The 27,232-nt window shown below is 42.9% G+C and overlaps 2 protein-coding genes across 5 annotated transcripts in view; both read right to left on the reverse strand.

Annotated features, from left to right (window-relative positions):
• The window catches only part of LOC110507842 (vasodilator-stimulated phosphoprotein), a 30,198-nt gene extending 9,187 nt beyond the window's left edge, over positions 1–21,011 (reverse strand). The window contains exons 1-5 of one of the 4 annotated variants that reach the window (XM_021588201.2): positions 20,190–21,006; positions 20,017–20,069; positions 3,057–3,228; positions 934–1,114; positions 696–762 (exon numbers count right to left, since the gene is read on the reverse strand). In XM_021588201.2, coding sequence (XP_021443876.2) covers positions 696–762; positions 934–1,114; positions 3,057–3,228; positions 20,017–20,021 — 425 coding nt within the window. In that variant the 5' untranslated portion in view covers positions 20,022–20,069; positions 20,190–21,006. Of the gene's footprint in view, positions 1–695; positions 763–933; positions 1,115–3,056; positions 3,229–20,016 lie in introns of all 4 variants that reach the window. The other 3 variants (XM_021588203.2, XM_021588202.2, XM_021588200.2) reach the window with 3 other exon arrangements.
• Positions 21,012–25,376: 4,365 nt separating this feature from the next.
• On the reverse strand, positions 25,377–26,736 carry LOC110507846 (small nuclear ribonucleoprotein Sm D2). The gene is made up of 3 exons (XM_021588208.2): positions 26,600–26,736; positions 25,987–26,166; positions 25,377–25,792 (listed from the first exon to the last, which is right to left on the reverse strand). Coding segments are annotated over exons 1-3 (357 nt in total). The 5' UTR covers positions 26,602–26,736; the 3' UTR covers positions 25,377–25,617.
• Positions 26,737–27,232: the final 496 nt, after the last annotated feature.

The raw sequence follows: 27,232 nt of genomic DNA on the forward strand, positions 1-27,232 counted from the left end.
CGCATGCTCGGAGTACACGTTCTGGTAATCCGCCTGGCCCAGCGGCCTTGTGAATGTTGACCTGTTTAAAAAGGTCTTGCTCACATCGGCTACGGAGAGCGTGATCACACAGTTGTCTGGAACAGCTAATTTCCAGCAATTGAACATTTCTGTACAAAAAAAGATATAAACACGATAATTGTCACTATATAGCAAAGGAGTTGGAGCTCGTAAGATGTCGCCCCTTACAGTCGGTACCATCTTGACAATCATATCTGTGACCATTACTACCACCATTTGATGGACGATCTCGCCAGCCTATCCCAGAGCCTCCCCAGTGTGTTATATATTACCCATTAGACTAAATGAGATGAGGAGTAAAAGCTGGGCGTATCCTTGGCGAGTGTGGGGTCCACAGGGAGAGGAGTTGGTGGGAAAGGACAGATTGAGACGTCAAAAGAGTTGACCTTCTTTTGCTTTCCAGACTCCGTCCTCAAGAGGCTGGCTGAGGGCTAAGCAGCGGTAGGCTAATGCCGACAAATCCTTTGAGTCAGTGTGCATGTGTGGTTATGTAAAACCAGATCAGTGGGACTCTGGTCATACGAAGATATTTTGTCATGATACTTGTATTGACCCTTAATTACAACTCAATCTGGAAGTAAAAGGTGAGTGTACTGTACTACCCCCTCCCACCCCAGATATCCCACACTTGGTACCTCCGCTGCTGTTCCAGTTCCTCTGGGGAGGGTCCATTTGACACTGGGCGTGGGAGGGTAGCGTAACCTGGAAATAGAGAAGGGAGAGAGAGTATGACTTAGGAAGAAAGCTGTGAGATGCAAGTCATGCTCATGTTTCTACACATGCATCTCTCGCAATTCTTTCTCAGACAGTGCTGTGCCTTTAGGTAATTGCAAAGCATGTTGAGGCTGCATGTACGATCTATTCTAATAGTACCTGCGTCTGACAGGGAATTGAGCACTTCCAGTGCGTGGGCGATTCCGTTGGCGAAGAGGGCAGCATCCTCCTTACTGCCAAAGTTGAGGCCCCACACCTGCCGTGCGTCCCGCCACTGGTGGAAGTTGGGCGTGGCCTCATTGTACTTCAGGCCTTTCACAATCGGACAGTTAATCACCACCTTGGAGAGAGAAGGGGGTCGGAGTCAAGACATGACACTCCCAACATTGGCATATCACGGATACCACTTCTTTATCAAGAAACAAGGTGGGGCTCCATATAGTTGAAATTGAGATTTTAGATAAGAGAACAGTCTTTACTCATGTTGTATGGAAGGAATTACATTGGTTATGGCAATACTTAATACTGACTCAGTGATAAAAATCCATACCGGTAAATGGATCCATTAGATGATATATCGCCCTGCTCTAAGTGTTCGTGTTTAGGGTGCATCTCAGTCTAATCTTCCCTAATTGAAAGCTTTTCCCATATTGCACTCAGCCTGTGCTTTCAGATCAAGGTAGAGGAAGCCAGTTTGGACAAGAGAAATGTACCCTAGGTTTATATCCGCCCAGCAGGTGGCACCAGCCTGATGATTCAATACAAGTCACAGTGCTCTGGGTTTGAGTGACTCAGTCTGAATGTGCTGATGCATCGTTTCTGTTTTACAACCCCTGAATTCCACAGAGCGGAGGAGCGAGCGCCTTAACTCCCCGCGCCAAAAGAGTCAGGGAGAAAGAGACGCAGACACAGAGAGAAGGGACAGAGATACTCAGAAAGAGAGAGAGCAAGAGAACAAAGGGGCGGGAGGGAGGGGAGAGATGCAAACAGAGGCAACAGTAATGAGATGGGGAAGGCATCCTTAAATTGTCACAGGAAGTGGTTGAGCTGGCCAATCCCTCTCAGGAAACAAACGTCTAGGGGGAACACTCAGGCGACTGGATGTTTAATGAGAGGATGATATGGAGAGAGGGATGGGGTGGTGAGATACTGTATCTATTAATGAACATAAATGCAACGATTTTACTGAGTTACAGTTCATAAAAGGAAATCCTTAAATTTAAATAAATTCATTAGGCCCTAATCTATTGATTTTACATGACTGGGCAGGGGGGGTGCAACCATGGGTGGGAATAGGCCCACCCATTGGGGAGCCAGGCCCAGCCAATCAATTTTTCCCTACAAAAGGGATTAATTACAGACAGAAATACTCCTCAGTTTAATCAGCTGTCCGGATGGCTGACCTCAGATGATCCCTCAGGTTAAGAAGCCAGATGAGGAGGTCCTGGGCTGGCATGGTTACACATGGCCTGCGGTTGTGAGGGCGATTGGATGTTCTGCCAAATTCTCTAAAAAACATTACATTCTCTGGCAAGAACTCTAGTGGACATTCTTGCAGGCAGCATGCCAATTGCACACTCCCTCAAAACTGTGGCATAGTCTAGTGTACCAAAACTGCACATTTTAGAGTGGCCTTTTATTGTCCCCAGCACAAGGTGCACCTGTGTAATGATCATGCTGTTTAATCAGCTTCTTGATATACCACACCTGTCAAGTGGATGGATAATCTTGGCAAATGAGAAATGCTCACTAGCAAGGATGTAAACAAATGTGTGCACAAAATTGGAGAGAAATAAGCTTTGTGGATATGGATAATTTATGGGATCTTTTATTTCACCTCATGAAATCAACACTTCACATGTTGCGTTTATATTTCTGTTCAGTATATAAAGTGCTGTTTGTCTAGTTTTATTGTTAAAGCTGTAACAGTAGGAGGTGGTGTAAGTATTGATAGGCCCCATGTGCTCCACGCCACCCAGGCCTGTATTAGCCTATTGGCCCTTATGGGGGAACTATAGGAGGCAGAACACAGCCCTTTGACCCAGCACAGAGAACCTGGTGTAGAGTCTGTGCTTGTGTTACTGAGGAAGTTAGTGGTGTTCGTGTGCCTGCGCATGGCCACAGGTGGAAAAAGGGCTGATTCACAGTTGTACAGCTGGCAGGGCTTGTTGGTACTGTTGATGTACAACATCACACAATCAGTGAAACATGCACGCACACAGACTTAAACCCATATATAATGCAAATAGACGCACACACACACACACACACACACACACAACCTGTTGATCTGTCTGCATCTTGCGTCCCACCACTCTGAAGGCGTTAGTAGAGGGGTTGTGGTAGATCTGGACCCTGCTGAAGTTCTGAGGCCCGGTTCCTGCCGGGAGCCACTTCTTATTCCCATCATCATAGATCATCACCGTGGCCCGAGCCTGGCAGATACTGGACTCACTAAGGGAGAGACAGAAAGAGTTATTGTTAGAGGTCGACCGATTAATTAGCATGGCCGATTTCAAGTTTTCATAACAACCGGTAATCTGCCTTTTTGGACGCCGATTATATCCACGAGGAGACTGCATGGCAGGCTGACCACATGTTACGCGAGTGCAGCATCAAAAGGACCTTGTGGCTGCAAGGAGCCAATTCAAGTTGCTAGCTAGCATGAAACTTTTTTTCTTCTTTTTAAAATCAAATCTTTACATAATCACTAGCTACAGTGGGGCAAAAAGGGATTTAGTCAGCCACCAATTGTGCAAGTTCTCCCACTTAAAAAGATGAGGCCTGTAATTTTCATCATAGGTACACTTCAACTATGACAGACAAAAATATTTTTAAAAATCCAGAAAATCATGTTGTAGGATTTTTAATGAATTTATTTGCAAATTATGGTGGAAAATAAGTATTTGGTCACCTACAAACAAGCAAGATTTCTGGCTCTCACAGACCTGTAACTTCTTCTTTAAGAGGCTCCTCTGTCCTCCACTCGTTACCTGTATTAATGGCACCTGTTTGAACCTGTTATCAGTATAAAAGACACCTGTCCACAACCTCAAACAGTCACACTCCAAACTCCACTATGGCCAAGACCAAAGAGCTGTCAAAGGACACCAGAAACAAAATTGTAGTTCTGCACCAGGCTGGGAAGACTGAATCTGCAATAGGTAAGCAGCTTGGTTTGAAGAAATCAACTGTGGGAGTAATTATTAGGAAATGGAAGACATACAAGACCACTGATAATCTCCCTCCATCTGGGGCTCCACGCAAGATCTCACCCCGTGGGGTCAAAATGATCCCAAGAACGGTGAGCAAAAATCCCAGAACCACACGGGGGGACCGAGTGAAGGACCTGCAGAGAGCTGGGACCAAAGTAACAAAGCCTAACACCAGTAACACACTACGACTCAAATCCTGCAGTGCCAGACGTGTCCCCCTGCTTAAGCCAGTACATGTCCAGGCCCGTCTGAAGAAGAAGATTGGGAGAATGTCATATGGTCAGATGAAACCAAAATATAACTTTTTGGTAAAAACTCAACTCGACGTGTTTGGAGGACACATTTTTTTTCTGCAAAGGGACCAGGATGACTGATAAAGGAAAGAATGAATCGGGCCATGTATCGTGAGATTTTGAGTGAAAACCTCCTTCCATCAGCAAGGGCATTGAAGATGAAACGTGAAAGTCTGTTGCCCAGCAACAGCCCAAAAACATCACTGCTCTAGAGGAGATCTGCATGGAGGAATGGGCCAAAATACGTGTAAAAAACCTTGTGAAGACTTACAGAAAACCTCTGTCATTGCCAACAAAGGGTATATAAAGTATTGAGAAACTTTTGTTATTGACCAAATACTTATTTTCCACCATAATTTGCAAATATATTAATTAAAAATCCTACAATGTGATTTTCTGGATTTTTTTTCTCATTTTGTCTGTCATAGTTGAAGTTATGATAAATTACAGGCCTCATCTTTTTAAGTGGGGGAACTTGCTGACTAAATATTTTTTGCCCCACTGTAACTACACATGGTTGATGATATTACTTGGTTAACTAGCTTGTTCTGCATTGCATATAATCAATGCGGTGCCTGTTAATTTTACCATCAAATCATAGCCTACTTTGTTTGTTTAAAAAAAAAAAAAAAAAAAGTACCCCTTTTTCTCCACAATTTCGTAGGATCCAATTGTTGTAGTAGCTACTATCTTGTCTCATCGCTACAGCTCCCGTACGGGCTCGGGAGAGACGAAGGTTGAATGTCATGCGTCCTCCGATACACAACCCAACCAACCGCACTGCTTCTTAACACAGCGCGCATCCAACCTGGAAGCCAGCCGCACCAATGTGTCGGAGGCTACACCGTGCACCTGGCAACCTTGGCTAGCGCGCACTGTGCCCGGCCCGCCACAGGAGTCGCTGGTGCGCGATGAGACTGGTGCCCTACCGACCAAGCCCTCCCTAACCCGGACGACGCTAGGCCAATTGTGCGTCACCCCACGGACCTCCCCGTCGCGGTTAACCCCTAGCAACAGTTAACCCACTGTTGCTAGGCCGTCATTGAAAATAAGAATTAGTTCTTAACTGACTTCCCTAGATAAATAAAGGTAAAATAAATAGAGGATACACAAAAGGGACATGTCAAAATTAAGAATTTTGGCACTTCAGCAAATCTTCATTTAAAATCTTATTGATTTCGCCATGTGGTCTATGTTAAAATGCACTTCATTTAATATAACAGGCTTTTAAAATTCAATATTGGTCCACAATTTCTACTTAAAAATATTAAAATGGACACAAAAAGGCACTCTTCATGGAAGGACCCATTAAATCGCACATTTTATGACAAGAGGAGAGATGGTTTGATCCAAAATAAGATTGTTTGGGAACAACAATGGAGGCTGACAAAGACCGGAAGCTCGGCTGTGCTCCGGGTCTGAGAGGAGGATCTGGAACCTTCCACCTGCACAACATCAACATCTCCTCCCAACCACCCACAGGGAGAGCCCCTACAGATAGCTGACTGCCATGCAGGCTCCTGGGGTAGTTTTGCATTAAGTCCCACAGACAGAAAAATAACACTGGAAATGCAACCTGTTCTTAGGAAAAATGTACCAGCTAATACAAACCGTGGCACTTTCACAGCACCTGGTATATAAGAGAAATTAAACAAAATGTAGACACTACTGGAAATACAAACCGATCTATAGGAGAATACTGCAGTGTTACACAAGTAGGGTTATGTGCAGTGGCACTGACAGACCAGTGTCACCAACTAGAGCCAGGCATGGTGACATGGTGCTGGCAGGGTGACAATGACAGATGGTGAGGGCCTCCCCGATGCTCTGGCTCATGTCAAGGCTCACACACACAACCCCCTAGTCACACATACAGGAGAAGTCAAAACTGGTTATTCAACCACTCCACAAATTTCTTGTTAACAAACTATAGTTTTGGCAAGTCAGTTAGGACAGGTCATTTTTCCAGCAATTGTTTACAGAGATTATTTCACTGTATCACAATTCCAGTGGGTCAGATGTTCACATACAAAGTTGACTGTGCCTTTAAACAGCTTGGAAAATTCCCGAAAATTATGTCATGGCTTTAAAAGCTTCTGATAAGCTAATTGACATCATTTGAGTCAATTGGAGGTGTACCTGTGGATGCATTTCAAGGCCTACCTTGAAACTCAGTGCCTCTTTGCTTGACATCATGGGAAAATGAAAAGAAATCAGCCAAGACTTCAGAAAAAAAAATGTAGACCTCCACAAGTCTGGTTCATCATTGGGAGCAATTTCCAAAACGCCTGAAGGTACCACGTTCATCTGTACAAACAATAGTACTCAAGTATAAACACCATGGGACCACGTAGCCATCACACCGCTCAGGAAGGAAAAGTGTTCTGTCAGGAGGGACTGGTGCACTTCACAAAATAGATTATGAGGAAGGAAAATTATGTGGATATATTTAAGCAACATCTCAAGACATCAGTCCGGAAGTTAAAGCTTGGACGCAAATGGGTCTCCCAACTGGACAATGACCCAAAGCATACTTCCAATGTTGTGGTATAATGGCTTAAACCCTGACCTCAATCTTATAGAAAATGTGTGGGCAGAACTGAAAAACCATGTACAATCAAGGAGGCCTAGAAACCTGACTCAGATACACCAGCTCTGTCAGGAGGAATGGGCCAAAATTCACCCAACTTATTGTGGAAGGCTACCTAAAACATTTGACCGAAGTTAAACAATCAATGCTACCAAATACTAATTGAGTGCATGTAAACTTCTGACCCACTGGGAATGTGATGAAAGAAATAAAAGCTGAAATAAATAATTCTCTACTATTATTCTGATATTTCACATTCTTAAAATAAAGTGGTGATCCTAACTGACCTAAAACAGGGAATTTTTGCTGGGATTAAATATCAGGAATTGTGAAAAACTGAGTTTAAATGTATTTGGATTAGATTAGATTTCAACTTTTGAATTCACATTACATCCTTGTCTTACCTTCCACAGTAGCCACTAAGCAAACTACTTCATCCGAGCAATCTTTCTTCTAAAACATTACAATATTGAATAATGCAACAATCCACAAGCATGTGCAGACAATTGAAAGGGTTTATTTTCTCATCCCTACACATCAAATTAGCTGACAATACACATAACTCCTGCTAGCTAGTTTCAAGTTATTGTCACATTCACTAGTACAGTGAAATGCCTTACTTGCTCTTTCACAACAAGTTCGCCAGTTTACATTGCAGTATATGTGTAGCCCACGATATTTTGGCTTAAAGTCTAGTAAGTGTGATGAGAGAGAGGAAGACAGAGCGAAGGAGAGGGAGCAGACCGTCAGAGAGCATGCCTCATTTCTCTCCCATTTCACCGCTCTCCAGTCTTTGATACAATCTCCCACTTCCTGTGACACAGCTCTGTAGCCACAGCCCACTTCCTGCTCCCAGCAATGCCTAATAAGGGTTGACTCAGCCTGACTAGTGAACAATAGACACACGCTCATACATACACACACACACACACACACACAAACTCACCCGTTCAGGTTTAGCCACTCATGTGCCCACTGTTGACCTAAATGTTTGTTAGGTAAGCATGTGCAGAGAGGAGGAAGTGCTAGAAAGAAAAATTAAATAAAAGATGTCCCTGGCTGGGGACAACGTGTGAGGAAAGAGATGTGGATTGTGGTCAGTAGACAGAAGTACAAGCCAAACTTTTCCAGCAAGAATGCCAATTTCCATTTAAAAAGGTTTGCTCACATTTGTTTTTAGTGAATGCAACCCACCCAGGTATGGAGCAGTGAGGGCAGCTCCAAACTGGTAAGGTACAGAGAAAAGGGACTGGGAAATGGATGCATTTTTAATTGGAGAGAAAGCAGGGGCTCAGGAGGACAGAGTGAGGAGTGAATTATTGATACATCTACAGACATTGAGACTCCCATGTTAAAGCAGGCCACACACACAGTCCACAGGGTTGGCAGGCATGCTACACGGGTGCACATGTTTTTCTACACGTTAACATCTGAATGAACCATGGGGGGAAAAAGTCCATAAACAACTTATTCCTGTGACAGTGTCCAAGCAGCACACATAATGCAGTCCTTGAAGGTTAGTTAAGAGTCCAGACTAGCAATTAAGCTAAGCATTAACTAGCTGACCAGTTCATTTAATGAAGAGGTGTTGTACTGTGAGAGCCAATAGGTCACTGGCTGGCTGAGCATTAAAATAACAACTCAAACAAGGAATGGACAGGACAGTCTTAATCTGAGGAATTTTCACATAACCTTGAAACATTAACTGTGTTGGACGTGGCTGCAGCACATGTCAATATCATAACCAAGTGCTGCTGCAAAGGTTATCAAAATATCCTGTTGGTCAAGATGACAAATTAGCAACCTAAATGATAAACATTATGAGAAAGTTTACTGTCTGAATACACAGACAGACAACACCTACCAACAAACCAAACTCAATGACAACGTTTCGTTGAATAAATAAACAAAATATAGAAGCTCAGACATTTAGAGCCAGAATTGGAGCCTATAATTTCTGTCAGCGAGGGGTTAACAGGAAACTGCAGTGCACAACAGAGGCACACGCTCTGAGAAGCCTGTATAAGGCTTTGCTCAGAGCTTGTACTGACAAGTACAGCCAGGTCCAGTGTCTCTCCTGCTCGCTCTGTTTACCTGGCCCGCTCACCATGCTCTGCTCCACACTCCTCATTTTCTTTCCTCCCCCTCTCTACGTCTGTCCCCCATTGTCCCTCTTAATCCTCATCTCTGCGTTCATACTTAGGCTACCAGTTAACCAGTCAACCATTATTTTTTTTATCTCAATCCCTGTGCCAACATGTTAGCAATTTGGACATTCCCTCCACTGTTCCACTTTGGCCTCTGTTCATTTGGCAGAACATGTTGGATACTCATATGTTGAGTGATTGCTATGTCCTGTCAGTGTGCTATGATGTTGTGGGGTCAGTCATGACAGACAAACTGTCCAGTCTAGCACATCAAATCAATAGAAAGTCTAATGCGCTTTAATTTGCTCACAGATGGAGTCATGTACCAACCAAAAATGGTGCTTGAACTCCAAAAGCTTTTTATTATTCTAATTTGTATATCATGAGAAGATCAACATGACTAAAGATAATGAAATAAGATGCATCACATCTCAGTTTATTCAGATCTTAGGAGGACTTCACGCCTAGTGGAAATGTGAACAAAAAAAGTTATTCCACTCATATTACCTCTTCCCAGTAAAAAATGTCTAAATTTAAAAGGAGCCAAAACAAAAAGTAAAGCAATGCTAACTCCCTCTCTCAGCCTTGATAAAAGTAAAGACCCCAGTTCCAAGTCGTGGATGATGAAGATGCCGATTACACACATTCTTAAAGGCAGAGTAAAAATAACCTGGTCCTGTCTCTCCTGGATACAGCGCACAACCTGGGTATCTCTAGCACCACAAGGTGAGTACACACACAAACAACGTGGGCATAGGTCACCAACCATGTGTGACCTCTCATTCAGTTTACGTACAAAAACAATTGCATTAGTTTTGAAGTTTCCAGTATCATCTGACAGTATTGTCCTCAATGAAATTACCCTCCAGTCAAGTACAGGGCTGTCACAGTGACAGACTCAGTGATACATTTTTCATGTAGTGTATGTGGACAACTGCTAATTGAACATTTCATTCTAAAATCATGGGCATTATTATAGAGTTGGTCCACACTCCCTTCGCTGCTATAACAGCCTCTACTCTTCTGGGAAGGCTTTCCACTAGATGTTGGAACATTGCTGCGGGGACTTGCTTCCATTCAGCCACAAGAGCATTAGTGAGGTAGGAAACTGATGTTGGACGATTAGGCCCGGCTCGCAGTCGGTGTTACAAGTCATCCCAAAGGTGTTCGATGGGGTTGAGGTCAGGGCTCTGTGCAGGCCAGTCAAGTTCTTCCACACAGATCTCAACAAACCATTTCTGTATGGACCCCACTTTGTGCCAAGGGCATTGTCATGCTGAAACAGGAAAGGGCCTTCCCCAAACTGTTGCCACAAATTTGGAAGCACAGAATAGTCTAGAATGTCATTGTATGCTGTAGCATTAAGATTTCTCTTCATTGGAACTAAGGGGCCTAGCCCGAACCATACGAAAACAGCCCCAGACCATTATTCCTCCTCTACCAAACGTTACATTTTTGCACTATGCGTTCGTTCTCCTGGCATCTGCCGAACCCAGATTTCCTGTCGGACTGACAGATGGTGAAGACTCATTCATCACTCCAGAGAACGCGTTTCCGCTGCTCCAGAGTCCAATGGAGGCGAACTTTACATCACTCCAGCCAACGCTTGGCATTGCGCATGGTGATCTTAGGCTTGTGTGCAGTTGCTCGGCCATGGAAACCCATTTCATGAAGCTACCGACCAGCAGTTCTTGTGCTGACGTTGCTTCCAGAGGCAGTTTGGATCTCTGTAGTAACAGACGAGGACAGACAATTTTTTTGTGGTACGCACTTCAGCACTCCAATTCTGTGAGCTTGTGTAGCCTAACACTTTGTGGCTGAGCCGTTGTTGCGCCTAGACATTTCCACTTCTCAATAAAAGCATTTACAATTGACCGGAGCAGCTCTAGCAGGGCAGAAATTTGACCAACTGACCTGTTGGAAAGGTGGCATCCTATGACGGTGCCACATTGAAAGTCACTAAGCTTTTCAGTACGGGCCATTCTACTGACAATGTTTACCTATGGAGATTGCATGGCTGTGTGCTCAATTTTATACACCAGTCAGCAACAGGTGTGGATGAAATAGCTGAATCCACTCATTTGAAGGGATGTCCATATACTTTTGTAGTGTACCTCTAGCCCAATTGACCCAGATGTGAACACAGTGGGACACAGGCAGTAACAGGACTGAATAACAAGTAGAGTGTTAAAAATCGGTCAAAAACAAAGCACATAGGCTGTACACTGAATAGGATGATAAATGGACAGAATACCTCAGATCCTTGAAGAACAGGTAGTTTTTGTAAGAGGTAAACCGTATGGACTGACTGGCTGACTACTGAAGCCTCAAACTAAAGATTGAGGAGGACCAGGACCCCTGTTGTAATCCTTTGCCTACTGCTGTTAACTTTCCTTCTCTCCATCTCCCTTCCTCGTGCCTGCCCCTCCTCACACAGGTCCTAGCATGCCGCTACATGCAGACTAGTGCTTTTAGTCTCTCCCCTGTGAGGCACACAGCACCAGGCGCCTGAGTGGCACAGCAGTCTAAGGCACTGCATCTCAGCGTCACTACAGACCCTGGTTCGAGTCCAGGCTGTATCACAACCGGCAGTGACTGGGAGTCCCATAGGGCGGCGCACAATTGCCCCAGCATCGTCCAGGTTAGGGTTTGGCTGCTGTAGGCAGTCATTGTAAATAAGAATTTGATCTTAACGGACTTGCCTAGTTAAATAAACACAGCACCAGGCTCGCTCTCCCTCTCTAAGGTGTTGGATTCTCTGTCTCTTGTTATGTTCTGCCTCTCAAACTCTTTCATGCGCCAACTCTCACTTTTTCCTCTTTCTTTCTCGGTCAGGTCCAAACCACTCAGCATTCTTTGTGTGCTGACTCATCGGTGCCGGAGTTTCTCTGGAATCGTCTCTCCAATGTTGTGGAAACGTTCCTTGGCTGTCTGGGCCAGGCCTCTGACCACTTGAACGAGGCCGAGGAGCAAAAGCAGCATTCCAGCTCCTGAAGCACTCTGGGGGTGCCATGACTGGCACTCACTATGCCCTTATTTGGACCATCAAATCATTTCTCTTCTCTCTGCGTTCACTTAATTCCTTTTACAGGGCCAAGCGTATCCTCCCTGAGAGGCTGAGGAGGAGGCATAGCCCCTTGGAGAAGATCCCCCCCCCCCCTCCCCATTAGGAGGTGGGGACATGATGAGAGTATCTCCCCACTCTCTCAGTTGTCCAGACATATAACTCTGTCCCCATCTCTAGAGAATATGTTATGGGTATGAAGCTGCGCGCACAGAGCATAAAAGAGCAAGGGAGGAAGGATATAAACTAAATTGAGTTGATACCTCACCTTTATGGAGGTCTGCGAGTGCTGCATGCCTGTGGCTTGACACTTAGCATCAGCTATATGAGCTGAGTAGTATAATTTTCTTTATCGGCTTCAAAAAGGGTCAACACTGGTCAAGACTCAGGAAGTACATTTTTTTTGCTGAAGTACACAATCAAATCATGGATCTATGAAATGCGCTGTCTTACTCTTTGATAGTATGCACATACCATCTTATAAAAGTGTCTTCTTGCCTCGTGGTCACTAAGGTTAATTGCATGAACATGCTTGTTAGTTAAGAATGAAACAACGGAATGAGGATCAGTAAATCTACCTTTTAAACGAGGTGGTACTTTTTACAGCTATATGCCATGGTGGACATTCAGTAGAGATGATTCACAAATTCACTACCCATTGAAAATGTATCCAAATGACTAAACCTAGAATTATTCAACACAGATCTCAGACAGAGAGACCCAACTGGGAGATGTGAAGAAGCAACCAGTCCAGCGATAGCACAAAAGCTGATCGTTTCTGTAAACAACATTAGTCGCTTCGCTAATCATTCACAAAAAATGTCACCCATGCAGGAAATAGTTTGATGTCAAATCTAAAAAAATAAACTCCCTATTTAACCAACAGTGGCATCGCTTGAGCCTCTATTTTAATCTTCCAAACAAAATATAGCTTGTATCCAGTTAATGCATTGTCTTAGCATCCTCATGTATGGCAGAAGGGAAAGTCAGTATTTGTGACAGAGTTTTTGGCGATGGCTGACGCTATAAAGCTGTTTTCCACAGATCTCCCTTTCCATTTTCACCTAGGGAGGAAGAGAGTTATGAATGGAGAGCGACAAAGAGAACAAGAGGGAGAAATTGCAGCCATTGCTGACTGTGCATTAAAACTTTACAGTATAGCTTCCGCAACAAGCTTTAGCTTCACCAGGTCAGACCTAGCCCATCTCAGCCTCGGCCAGTGATTTTACAGCATGCAACATAGAGATCCTATTAAAATTACTATTTGAGTTCCTAATTCTATGGTGTCCAATGCCTAGTGTTTAGTTTCTCACCTACAGCTCCAATGACGGTGCAATTTTACACTGTGTAAGCTATGATGCCCTCGGCTTGTTGGGACAAAGCCAACCAAGACCTGGAGTTGCCCAGGGAATCATAAGGAAAATATGATGTTTGTTCCAGAGACACAAGTGGCCCTGAGAAACCACAGTTTCCTCCTTACCTACAGCATCTATAAGGATCAGCTACAGGCAGCACGACATTTCCTATTGATGGGATATAAAAGGAGAAACTAGGAGCATTGGGAATGAGGGATATGGTTGTGTGAAAGTGTACTAGCTAGGGTGGAGGGAAGGAACAGAATGGTGTACATGGGAGTGTCAGGCAGAATCCCAAACCGCCCCTTCCCCTCAAAACTCAATTTGCACGTTCACCTCCGCTTTATGCACAAGTGTCCCAACGCTAGCTGAGGGGGTAGCAGCTAATTAGACCCTGCAATAGCCACATCAAACAAGCCAGGATGCCCCAGAGCAAAGTGCTATCCCAACACGCACTGCGAAATGTTGAGTTTGCGCAACTTCATAGGAAGAATTGAGAGTTGAGCCTAATTATGAGATATGCATTTCATTCACCGTCAGTATACCGTACTATAGGAGGGTGTAGAGGATTCTTTGGTCAGTGACCAAAGCCAAACTGTTGGTTCCTGTTTACCATGCCCTAGCCACCATTCTGCACCCGCCTAGACGTGTGAGTGACAGCGCTGAACAAGGGGGGATATTATGATCTAGATGCTTAGTAATAGAAGAAAACCCACAACCACTAAGGAACCTGGATGTCCCTAATGCGACAATATAGGCTTATTTGTGTACATTGTGCACTGCATCTAATTGCTTTAAATGGAGAGCTTGTGATGAAGCATGTCACAGATTGCTCGGCCAGTGTCATTCAGTGTTAATGATGACGCACAAAGTATTTTCAGTGAATACTACAACACACGCAACCACACAAGTTCAATTGATTTCCACACGAGTCCAATTGATTTCCGTACAGGGAACCCATCTGAATCTACTTTGATGAACAAAGGAATTAAGGAAATAGTCTACTTATGGAGACATGAAAAAATAAATCATACCAACGATTGGTGATGACAAATACACAATGATTATGTGCCATAAAATGACTGTTACATGACTGTGCCATCAAAGAGACAAAGTTAGAAAAACAACATCAGCCATAATAAGTTCTGACTTCTCAGCTAGGGGTTAAAAGTTCACTGATGATGGTAGAGGGGGAGGGGAGGAGAGGGTAGCAAGTGAAATACACTCCCTGTGAATCTACACAAGCCAGTCTGGCCTCCATAGCCCATTTCAATACAGACAGGCAGGCAGACAAAGAATGACATGAGAGAAATAAAAGGAGACTGTAGGTGAGTCAGAGTGTGTGTTCCTGCTTTTAAGTAGATCAATACTATACATGCTCAGCATGGAGAGAGTGAAAGGGGAATATTTTAAACTCGTGAGAGAAGCCTTTCATCACCCCAAACACACGTCGGCAGGTAGCCGTCCTGTGTGTTTGGGGTGATTTGATTTTACGAGCGTTGAGCCAGTAATTGAAAGGTTGCTGGTTTGAATCTCAGAGCAGACTAGGTGAAACATCTGTTGATGGGCCCTTGAGCAAGGCATTTAACCCTGTAAGTCACTCTGTATAGGGTTGCAAAGGGTTGGAAAACTTTCCAGGAAATTTCTGGGAAATTTTCCATGGGAAGTTAAGTCCGGGAATTTGGGGAATTTTGCTTAAATTCATCAAAAAAAGTTATCTTATAACAGTGAACCTTTTTTTGTGGGATACACAAGGCAATTCTAGGTCTTGTGGCATATTTTGGTTAAACTATCCCCAATTCAATGGAATTGCAACCCTCTGCATGCACAGTTCTTCCATCACATGCACAGCTGATTCTCAAGATCTTGCACACTAATGAGTTGCTATTGAGCCCACACTACTGTCTGAGCCAAGGACCACATACTTTCTGGTAAGTTTTGATTACAATACTGAGTGGGGTGAATACATTTTATATGACATACATGATTTTTTATTGACTAGAAAATAGTATCCTACAGCAAAGTGGGTTTAAATCATTTCTAACTTGTTAACAATTCCTGATACTTAGTTTTTGCTACCATGTGGGTTTTAGCTAGCTTGAGCCTGCTAACTGAGTGTTAATTCACTTGTTTCCAAACATGTTTCATTTTAAAACATTTATCTTACAAAGGAGTTGTTTAATCTAACTGCTTAACTATTTATCTGTACATGGAATTGTATGTTTTTTATTTAATCATCTTTACAGGAAAATGCCACGGGCACTGTCTGTGTGGAGACATTTCACTACAGCTAATGTAGAAGGAAAAGATGTGTACATTTGCAAATATTGTGACAAATCATGTGAAGAATGCAAAGATGCAGAATCATCTGGCCAAGTGCATAAAGTTCCCTCAGTGCTCACAAACAAACAACTGACAAAAGTCTCTACTTCTATTCGAGGTGAAAATGATGAACCAAACACCTTATCGATAGCAACAGCTCATGGTCCTCCTGGAATCAGAAGTTTTTTTGACGCTGATGAATGTCTTGCTCGAGCTGTGTATGCAACTGGTTCACCTCTGATGCTCAAAGGCAATGTGTATTGGAAGAGAATTCTAAATGTTCTTCGCCCAGCATACACCCCTCCAAATAGAAATGCATTATCTACTAATTTGCTGGATGCAGAGTTCAGAGTTCAAGTGAAGGTCAAGCAAATCATAGAGAAAGTAGACTGTATTGCAATCTTCTCTGATTGGTGGTCGAATGTTCGTGGGCAAGGAATAATTAATTGCATCATCTCCACCCCTCAACCAGTATTCTACAAGAGCACAGACACAAGGGACAACAGACACACTGGTCTGCAGATGAGCTGAAGGCAGTCATCAATGACCTAGGACCACAGAATGTTTTTGCACTGGTGACAGAAAATACTGCGAACATGAAGACTGCTTGGTCTAAAGTGAAGGTGTCCTACCCTCACATCACACCCATTGGCTGTGCTGCTCATGCATTGAATATGCTCCTCGAGGACATCATGGCACTGAAAACAATGGCTACACTACATGAGAGCCAAGGAAATGGTTAGGTATGTGAAGGGTCATCAAGTTATAGCAGCAATATACCTCACCAAGCAAAGTGAGAAGAATAAGAGCACCACATTGAAGCTGCCCAGCAACACCCGTTGGGGTGGTGTTGTCATGTTTGACAGTCCCCTGGAGGGGAAGGAGTCTCTTGAAGAAATGGACATATCACAGTCTGCTGATATGAACAGCCCCATCAAGAGGATCCTCCTGGATGATGTATTTTGGGAGAGAGTGGTAAAGCAGCCCGAAACCTATAGCAGTAACCTTTGCACAGATTGAGGGAGACAATGCCATCCTGTCTGATGTTCAGACTCTGCTTGCAGATGTAAGAGAAGAAATCCATACTGTCCTGCCCACTTTACTGTTGCTCAAAGCAGAGGAAACTGCAGTTCTGAAAAACATCAAAAAACATGAAGACCCTTACATGCCGCAGCGTACCTGTTGGGCCCCAAGTAATGCTAGCAAGAGCATCCTGTCTGGTACAGATATCAACCAGCCCTATGGTATCGTCACTACCGTGTCTCACCACCTTAACCTGGATGAGGGCAAGGTTCTTGGCAGTCTGGTGAAGTATCTTCCAAGCAAGGGCTTTGGGATGGAGATGCAATATGGCAGTCATGCCAACATATCTCATCAGCCACCTGGTGGTAGGGACTTTGTGGATCTGAGGCTCTTTCCCCTGTTGCCTCAGAGCGCAACTGGTCCTTGTTTGGGAACACACACACACGTTGAAAAATTTGTGGCCATCTGGGCAAATTTGCAGCTTTTTGAGCCTGACAACGAGCCATCCTCAACAAGTTTGGAAAGGGACAGTGAAGATGAGGCCTCAGAGTCTCTGATGTTCAAGAGGTGGACATTGACGAGGTCCAGGGAGAAGACATGGAAGCCTGAGAGGAAGACAACCAAAGCTTTAGTTTCTAGACTATCATTTTACTGATGTTGAAAACATTTTTGGGAGATGCGATGGATCATTCAATATTTCCTTTTGTTGTTCATTGAAATCATCCCATGTGAAGAGTCAACTCATTTAAAGTTCAATTTGTAACTAAATTGATTCTCTCTATTGGAAGGATTTAATTATTTGCAATTATGTCTAATTATGATAAGATAAAATATTTGTTTGTTTCCATATGATATTGTAAATATATCCAATGCAAAAAAAACATCTACATGGTATTAATACCCATATATTCCCATTAATTCCCACAGAAAGTTTCCACCTCTGAATATTCCCCCAAATTAAAAAAAAAAAAAAGTATATACATTTTAACTGTGCTCAACATGGTAAGAGTGAAAGGAGAACATTTGTAACTGATGAGAGCAGCCTTTTATCACCCCAAACACAGTTCCTTGCTAGACACTATATTTCCTGAGGCCTAGTCGCTTTACCCCTGCCTACATGTACATATCTACCTAAATTACCATGTATCCCTACACATTGATACTGTAACGGTACTACTTGTATATATCATCATTCTTGTGTTTTCTATTCTTATTATTTAACTCTGCATCATTGGAAAAGAGCTTGTAAGTAACCAGGTTGGGCTCAATTCAAATTGAAAGCTGTCAATTCAGGAAGTGGCATTAATTTAAAATTCAGAAAATATATACCAAAAAAACTTTTGAAATAAAATAGCTTCTGCTTTTAATTTGATTAAGAAGTCATTGAAAACAAATTCCCTTTTTTCAATGATTGAATTATAATTTTAGTTCACTTCCTGAATTGACTCCCTTCAATTTGAATTGACCCCAACCATGGTAAGTCAGCATTTCACTGTAGGTAGACCTTACAGCTGTTGTATATGGCACATGTGACATAACCAAATAAAATGTTTTGACACCGTGCATGGAGCAACTTCTTAGATCGAATGTTTCACACCCACCTTACACCTGAAGGGTGTGTGTGTGTGTGTGTGTGTGTGTGTTTGGGGGGGGGGGGGGGGGGGGGGGGGGGCAGTTAGTACCAGACACCTGGAACGAGTCACAGCAGGTGTCGCTTTGATAACAATGAATCCTCCAGCTGCCATTAACGAAGACTGATGCATTTCCTGTGTGACAGTGTAGTCTGAGATAGAGAAACATGGAGGAAACTGTCTCAGCTGATTATGGTTATAGGGAGGATGTATGCACAGCCAGGGTGGACAGAGAATATGGTTATCTTTGTGTAATAAAACTTCCTTGAATGTATTGACTGAGGTTTCTATTTATTAGATTTGGGTAACCTCAGGATCTAGGCCTACATGTATTGGGAGAAACCATGGCACATTTAACCAGCTGGCTACACTCGTCTCAACATTCACATATGTTAAACTATGCTGAACTTGATTACATGACAGACAACATTACATTCCTCACCCATTATGTAAGCAAGGTAAATGACATGACCTCTTTAGATGGGGCCAGAGCCCATTCACTCGTTAGGCCTAGAAATTAGTGTTGGCTTTAACAAAGTAAACCAAAGTGACCAGCAACAGGTTAAAAACAATACAAGGCCTTACTTACCCAACTTGGTTTTGCAAAAGCAGTGAGAGATTCAAGATTGGTTAAGGATAAATAACTTGTTGCACAGGTTATAGAATCACAACAAATATACATTGTGGATAGAGTCCCAGATAGATTATAGAATACAAATGTCCATAGGCCCAGGTGATATGCGAGGGGCCATTGTGTTTGAGTCAGGAAAAAAAATAACATTCCAGAAAAGGACTTCAAATCGTGTAATTGCCAACTTCACAGGCTGCAACAGGATGTGGAATTCGTAGACTGGCTTGTTCCATGCTTGGCGCAATTTGGTTGTCTGTATAGGCCTGGTTGGCCAACTACGGGGGAAATAGGGTCCTTGCATGGATACGTGGAACTATGGCAGGCCAGCTGATCAGGCAACTCCATGTCTAGCAGTGGAACTATGGCAGGCCAGCTAACCAGACAACTCCACGTATAGCATACACAACAGCGTGCTCTACCACAGGGCACCATTACAGATAGCAGTTCCATTTCCCACCAAAATGTCCCAAATAGGACACAATAAATATTGATTCCATGATACATGTAAATCACCATGGGACACAAATTGTAATTCAAGTAAAGTACAAATTACCCGGTCTAATGCCCTCTAGGCTTAGGCCTATTGTACTGGAATTAGGCCACTTGACAATATGTTAAACTATGACAGAGCAACAGGCTACTACCGTATGACAAGGGGACAGACACCGCTCGAGCTGGCATTTCTCTTTTTCTTCTCTCACTCATGGGCTACAAAGTGATACATTGTATAAGGTGCTCTGCATTGAAACAAGTTGATTTAGTCTGGCGGTCACTTTGATGCTGACATGTTTAGGCTATCTCGAGTCAAAACTAGACTACCAAAACAGTTCGAGAGCTATCGAAGTTACAATATGATGAATCATATGACTCAAAACAAAAAAACTTGCACCAGCCATGCTCGATCACTACAAGCGCACAAAATCGATATATAAAACAAAATGAACAGACCGATCAGATTTGAATCGCTTTACCTCATTGTTAGAGAGTTGAGATCCTCTCCGATGCAGTTTTTTCGGCCTCAGATCTAAGCCCGGGGTTCAAAAACAAAAAAAATAAATAAAAACGACGATATCGGCAAGATACACATCTATATACACGTAAAGGGATAGCCTACGATCCACAAGCAGGATAAAGAGAAGCACACCTCGATGATTTCCTGGTTTCGGGGAGAGAGGAGTTGAAAGACTGGATACAGTAGTGGAGCGCGCTTGCCAACTCCAATCAGGATCCAAGACTCATCTCTCCTTTCTAAACAGACTACCATACACGAACGAACACTGTCAGGACAAACTAAAGCCTCTTTCTCAATTTTGTCAACGTGGGAACGTTGATCGATAATGCTGTGAATCTTCTCCAGACCTTCTCGGTCTGTGTAATTTAATTGGTGTTTAAACTCAACCCGCCTCCAGCTTTCAATTCGAAGTAGGCTTTCTTTCCATGTTCACCGGCCCCTCCTCTATGTAGTTAGGAAAAAAATTATTGCAATACGGAATCCTTAGGACGTCCCTACCCCCCATTGAAGTGCACGTTTTAAGTGGGTTAAGGTTTGGGTTTTGGCTAGGGATGTCCATGTCCCAAGGATCCCGGATAGCACTAACCTTGGGGAAAATCCACACCACTCTGCCTTTCCCTAGTGGTTGAAAGGCATAACTCCAATTCGGGTGTTCAAGGCAGTTGGTGGAAAGTTGAGAACATACTGTACTTTGAATTTAAGCAACATAGGCCTGTTGCACTAAACATGACTGCCCTATCTATAGTCAACGTTGTGCACATAACGTTAATAATGGTGAGACAAGTAAGTTTAAGAAACTAGCTGTAGACTCAATGTAGGCTAAAACAAATAATTATATTGCCACATACACCAGATGCACCTGGAGATGTACCAGATGTACAGTGCACCTGGAGCAAATTAGGGTTAAGTGCCCTGCTCAAGGGCAGATTGACAGATTTTTCACCCTCCTGGCTCAGGTGTTCAAACCAGCAACCTTTTGTTTACTGGCCAAACGTTCTAACCGCTAGGCTACCTGCCACCACTATAGGCCTACTAACTTCATACATAATGAAGGAGGAAGATAATGGGAAAGACTATTTAAGCAATAAGGCCCAAGGAGGTGTGGTATATGGCCAATATACCACGGCTAAGGACTGTTCATTGGCAGGATGCAAGTGAATTATAAACTGGGTGGGTTGAGCCCTGAATGCTGATTGGCTGACAGCCGTGATATATCAGACCATATACCACGGGTATGACAAAACGTTTATTTTTACTGCTCTAATTATGTTGGTAACCAGTGTATAATAGACATAAGGCACCTCAGGTTAGTGATATATGGCAATATACCATGGTTAATGGCTGTGTTCAGGCACATAAGAACAGCCCTTAGCTGTGGTATATTGAACATATACCACACCCCCTTGGGCCTTATTGCTTAATTAAACAGTGTTGTCACCACCATGAAATATAGCACTGTATTTTCTCCGTATGGGGGAGAGGGAACTGGAGCAGAAAAGGGAGGAATGCATTACGTCTCGATGGCTTGTGTAAACATCTGAAGCACTGATAGGCCTTAATATACACACACACACACACACACACACACACACACACACACAACAGTTGACCATTCTACAATCTACTGAGCAACTGACAGCCTGTCACACAATTTTAGCACCCTCCATTCAATCTGCTTTCTGCTGGCCACTACTGAAACTGCACCCAAAAATAGAGTACACATTTTCAAGCTCATGTTAATTATAGAATCAGGTTTTCCTCAGAAAAGCATGTAATTTTGTGGAAGACTGGGGAGAAAATGAAAACGTATTTGTGTGTCAAAGACAGTCCCTCTACTCCCAGAAAGTGGTTCACCCAGAAGAAGACCGTGCTGTAATGTTAGGATTCTCCCCTCCTGTCCTCTGTACCATGTTTCCACAGTGTGACGTCAGCTCTCTCCATAGTTGGCACAGTTTCACATGGGGCCTGATGGACTTGGACACCAGTGATTAGATAATATGAGAGTTAGATTAAGGTAGAGACCAAGGTTATGTTAGAGTGGCTGGAGAGTGATAAATAAAAGGAATACTCGGGTACATTGTGTGTGTGTGTGTGTGTGTGTGTGTGTGTGTGTGTGTGTGTGTGTGTGTGTGTGTGTGTGTGTGTGTGTGTGTGTGTGTGTGTGTGTGTGTGTGTGTGTGTGTGTGTGTGCCCTCATGTCAGTGAGTCTAGGACTGTAGCAAAAATGAGAGAAGAGATTGAAAATTAGTCTGGGGAAAAACTGGAATGGTGGTAGAGGCAGGGGGCTTGAGTACATTTTAATAGGGATTAATATGGGTCATGGATTATTTCACTGCGCATAATAGATAATAGAACCATATGCAAGTTATTTTGACCACAGATTATTTTTCAGGAAATTTCAGAAACAGGTGAGACTAGGTAATGATCTTCTCACCTAACACAATGTCCAAAAGATTGTTTGTTAATACAGCCTAGATTCATAAGAACATTTTAATTATAATAATATGCCATTCAGTTAAAAGTAGTGTGTGTGGACAGGAGAGCGGGGGAGGGGTAGAGACACTACGTGTTTGAGATCTGGGCTGGTCGCCAGGCAGAGGGAAGCTAAAGAAATTTAGCCCAAATGAGTTGACTCAGACTAGGTCTATGACCTCTACTAGGGGAATTGGGGAGGATCACCTCAAATATGTAAGTCACTGCACAGTGGAAGAAGATAGGTCTATCTTAAGGAAGATACACAGCTGAAACTCTTCATTTTGTCTTCATGGGGACAATGCTTTATCAAACCTTAGAGGTATCCCTCTTTAACTTTTTGTTCGTCTGTAGACTGGTGGTGTTTGACACGCACCTTGAGTGTTGCTCCGCATTCTGCACTCATGTAGCCTGCAGTAGTTAAAAAGTTTAAGCAAGCCCTCTACTGGGCGGCCAAACAACATACAATACTAATATACACCGCTAGATGGCAGAATATACTACAGGTTTTAATTAAGAGGAGAATGGTTTTATGGGTTGACATTGATGAAGTTTAGACCTACTATTTTGTTAGAGAAAAAAAACATTCCAGTCAGGTTGTATACAGAAAATAATTTTGTTTCTATGTAGTCTATAATTGCACCTTTATCTGATTGATAACAGGAACAAGAACAACACATAGCAGAGCAACATAGCTGGCCTGGCCATGTAGCAGTACACATTGTGTCCCCACATTTTCCTTTAGTCTGCCAGTAACATATGGGATGTCTATGTATTAATACTTCTATATTTAGGCCTAATTAAATTAACAAAAAAATAATTAAATAATGTTGGCCTTGATGTGTGGGGTAGCATCACTTTTTCACTGGGATGAGGTGACCTCAAGTGTGTGTCACGGGAGGTTGATGGCACCTTAATTGGGGAGGACTGTAATGGCTGGAGCGGCATAAGTGGCATGTATCAAATATTCCATTCGCTCCGTTCCAGCCATTATTATGAGTCGTCCTCCCCTCAGCAGCCTCCACTGCTGTGTTATAGAGTTGCTACTCTATCACTATTTCTCCACCTGCCTCGCTGCACTGACACCCCGACCATGGAGCTGCTTGGAAACAAACTGTGGCAGCTCGGGTTACCGGGCACGATCGATGGCGAGTGTGTGCCTCATGCCGGGCGAGGGTGTTGCGTTGCGCGGAGTATCGACACATGCCCGAATGCTATCATAATCACACTTCCCCTCTTACGCGCCTTCTGCCCCAGCTGCCTACTGAATAAAACATCCCCCTTCCTGCTGAAGATCCACACCCCAAAATCTGGAGGGAACTGGACTCAAGAAGTCTAACGTAAAGAGACATGGCACCCTTTTCTAGAACTCAATAGGAATGAATGAATAGGTGTGCATGTTTGTAACTAAACAGAACACTCAAGAGATTGAATGTACTGTATTATTGGTGATAACATGAACTACTGCAGTAATATACTGTATTATTGGTGATAACATGAACTACTGCAGTAATATACTGTATTATTGGTGATAACATGAACTACTGCAGTAAGAGAACAAAAAATGATAAATGGGAATGTTCTCCCATTTCTAATCAGATACATAATGAGTTGGCTTACACATATCCCAATCCCAGAAGGCTTCACCCAAGGGCTGTAAATCAGACAGAGCAGCACCACCCACACACAAAGTGATACCACAGGTACAGGGACCCTTAGGGTGAGCAGATAACAGGGAAAGCGGGTGTGGGACATGAAGAGGATGTATTTGCCCAAGATATGTTCCTTCGTATGGGGGAGACCTGGAGGACAGCCCCAGGCTTTGAAGGGCTAGGTGGGCCAATAAAGAGCATGGGAAAACTCTCAAAAGCAGAAAGCATATGATGCAGAACAACAATCATGAATAGGAATGGAGTAGCTGTGGGAATAGAGAAGCACAATAGTTATAGTCAGCTATAAGAGGACTCGCCCCAATGGGAAATATGGAGTAGGGATCAACACTTAAGACTGAGTGAGATTTAGGCTAAATTGCATACAGGGAACTGTGAGATCTTGCTTCTGACAGCTCTGCAAACATGCTAAAATTCCAATGCACATTCAATTAAACTTGAAATGAAAATGGCATCAACTTCACAACATTCAAGATGGGAAACTTGTTATTTTGGAGAAAAGGAAGTCAAAATTCCTCAACAATGTTAATTTATCATGTCCCTCCTCCTCTGGGACTCTAAAGGTTAGAGGATGCCAATCATGAAGACATAATTAGATTTATGTAAAACTAACTGTCCTGTTATTTATGCCCAGCAGGGAATACTCTGACCTTTGACCAAACCTAAAGACACATGCAGTCTGTTAATTCAGACGTGTGATTTAATGAAAATGATTGTGCTCTTGCATATATGCCACTTAATGGAAATAACCTTGGCACACAAGCCAACCACACTGGTTTAAGTGCCAACTGTTTGAGAAGAAATAGATGCTATTGCGACAATTAGCTAACAAAGTGGTCAGGAGAGGGTGAGCCACAGCGAGGGACAAGATGATACGGAGAACAGAGCGGGGTGTGAAGTGACGGTCATCACATCTGGTCTCATCTATAATGCACGGGTCTTTAAAACGGCAGTTTGTCACATATTGAGCTGCCGTCTGAAATCAACACTGACACCCAAGCTTCTGCCAGGGGAAACAGGCTAGAGGATGGAGAGAAGGAAGGAGAAAGAGGAGTCAAGAGTCAGAGTGCTGTTCAACCTAACATATCCCTTGCTTTCGAGCCTGAAATGATTTTGAGATAGAACATACAGTAGAGAATACATCTGGCTAAGAGTGTGTAAACATACAACACTTTGAATACGATACTTCTCATCTTTTATTATTAAAATGAAAAACTAAAAGAGCACCCTAAACAAAATAGAATGCCAAGAACGATCCTAATCAGCAATCCAAAGAGTGAAGTTATCATTTTCTCACACTAAATTCTAAACACACAGCTCAGATTCCTCTCTGACTCAAAACAAAACATAATGACAGTCAACCCACTGCCTGCCATCATCTATTTGACAAAGACAGGTGAAGTGGGCAAATTAACAGTCTATTTTCCTGTGATGAGGGGGTTTCTCAGCACCACAATTACAGAGTCTCCTCTCAGGAACATCTTAGAGATGTAACGGTCCTTGTTTACTGGTTTGGACTTCTTCTTGCCCTTGCCACTCTTGGGAACTTCTGTCCACATCTCCTTCACATTCTCCAGGACCATGTTGCAGTGTCTGCATTGAGAAGGGAATACAAATGTATGCAGTTAACCAAAAAGTATTAAGAATGAAGCATTTGGGAGGATATAGGTAACATGTGATGACAAAATGCAGACATTATCTTGTGTCTCTATTTGCTGGACATTTGTGATTAACTGTATAACTCCAATGGATGACTTCCCAACTCAGTGGCCTAACTACATAAATACCTGTCAAATGCCTTGACACGGCCAAGTAGCTTCTTGTTGTTTCGGCAGTTGACGAGGACCTGTGTGTTGTTTTTGACAGACTGGGTGAGCACAGACAGGGGCCCAGTATTGAACTCCTCCTCCTCCCGCTTCTGGAGCTCCTCAGGAGTCATCTCAGACTTGGGTTTATTTAACAGGCTCCTGGAAGGATTATTGAGGATACTCATTGTTAACAGAGTTCAACTCCAGGCAATTCAAACATTGTTTATAGACATCATGATGACGATGATGATGATGATGATGATGATGGCGACTTGACACAACTAAAGTTAATTCAGACCAACAGTTAGCTGCTAACAAAGTTTGAAAACTGTTTAACATGAAGAGGCCAATGTATTAGCTTGCTGGCTAATAAGTTCCTATTTTTATTATGATCATTATGGGTAATCTACAATACATGTTAACTAGCTACACTAGTTACTGTCGCTAATAACGTTAGATCATCATGGATGGATAACGAACAGCTATCGTTAGCCAGCCAGCTAGCCAAATTTAGCTACACATCTTTCCACAGTGATGAGGTCTGTTTTACTGTATCCAAACAAAGCACACATTGGTTTTTTAAAGTACTTACATATTTTCTTCAACGAATGGCGATTTTAGCAGTGAAACTAGCTAGTAAATAGATTAGCTTTTTCCCGGCTTCTTTAATCGCTCCAACGCCACACTCGTGTGTTGTCTGTCCAACGGCTTCCGGGTCCCATTTAAAAATATTACAATAACTTCCGGGTTTCCTTAACATTTATTTAGAATAGATTATCTGGATAAATTTGAATTAAGTATGCAATACATTTTAATTAATTATCCAATGATGTAAATGCTGTCTCAGTTGTAGAATGCAGTAGAGTAAATTAACTATAATTTAGAGCTTATTCGTATTTAATCTCAAGATGATTTTAGAAGAAAACTATTATTTGTGAGAGAAAGAACATGTAATTTGATACTTAAAACACACAGGAGATTCCCAACCTTATTTCACAGGGTGGATTGATTTACAGTGCTTGACTATCATTATGAAACATACCAAATAGCTTAGACATGCCCCTCTTCACTTACTCACTTCCTTAATGTCTCCCATAAATCCCGGATGAATTATTCCAGAGGGGCTGGGATTTTTGACTGTTTCTTGTAAAGTGGGCTTTTTAGACTGTTAGCTGTCCATACACCTATGTCAAGGTGTGTGTGTGAGTGTGTGTGTGTGTGTGTG

Source organism: Oncorhynchus mykiss, chromosome 27, assembly GCF_013265735.2.
Source record: "Oncorhynchus mykiss isolate Arlee chromosome 27, USDA_OmykA_1.1, whole genome shotgun sequence".
Lineage (NCBI taxonomy): Eukaryota > Metazoa > Chordata > Actinopteri > Salmoniformes > Salmonidae > Oncorhynchus > Oncorhynchus mykiss.

Bases quoted from the DNA above. Each gene is read 5' to 3' on its own strand.
- LOC110507846 (XM_021588208.2), bottom strand. The intron at 25,793-25,986 runs GTATTTATGTAG...TTCTCAATGCAG, and splicing joins CGTGTCAAGGCATTTGACAG to ACACTGCAACATGGTCCTGG.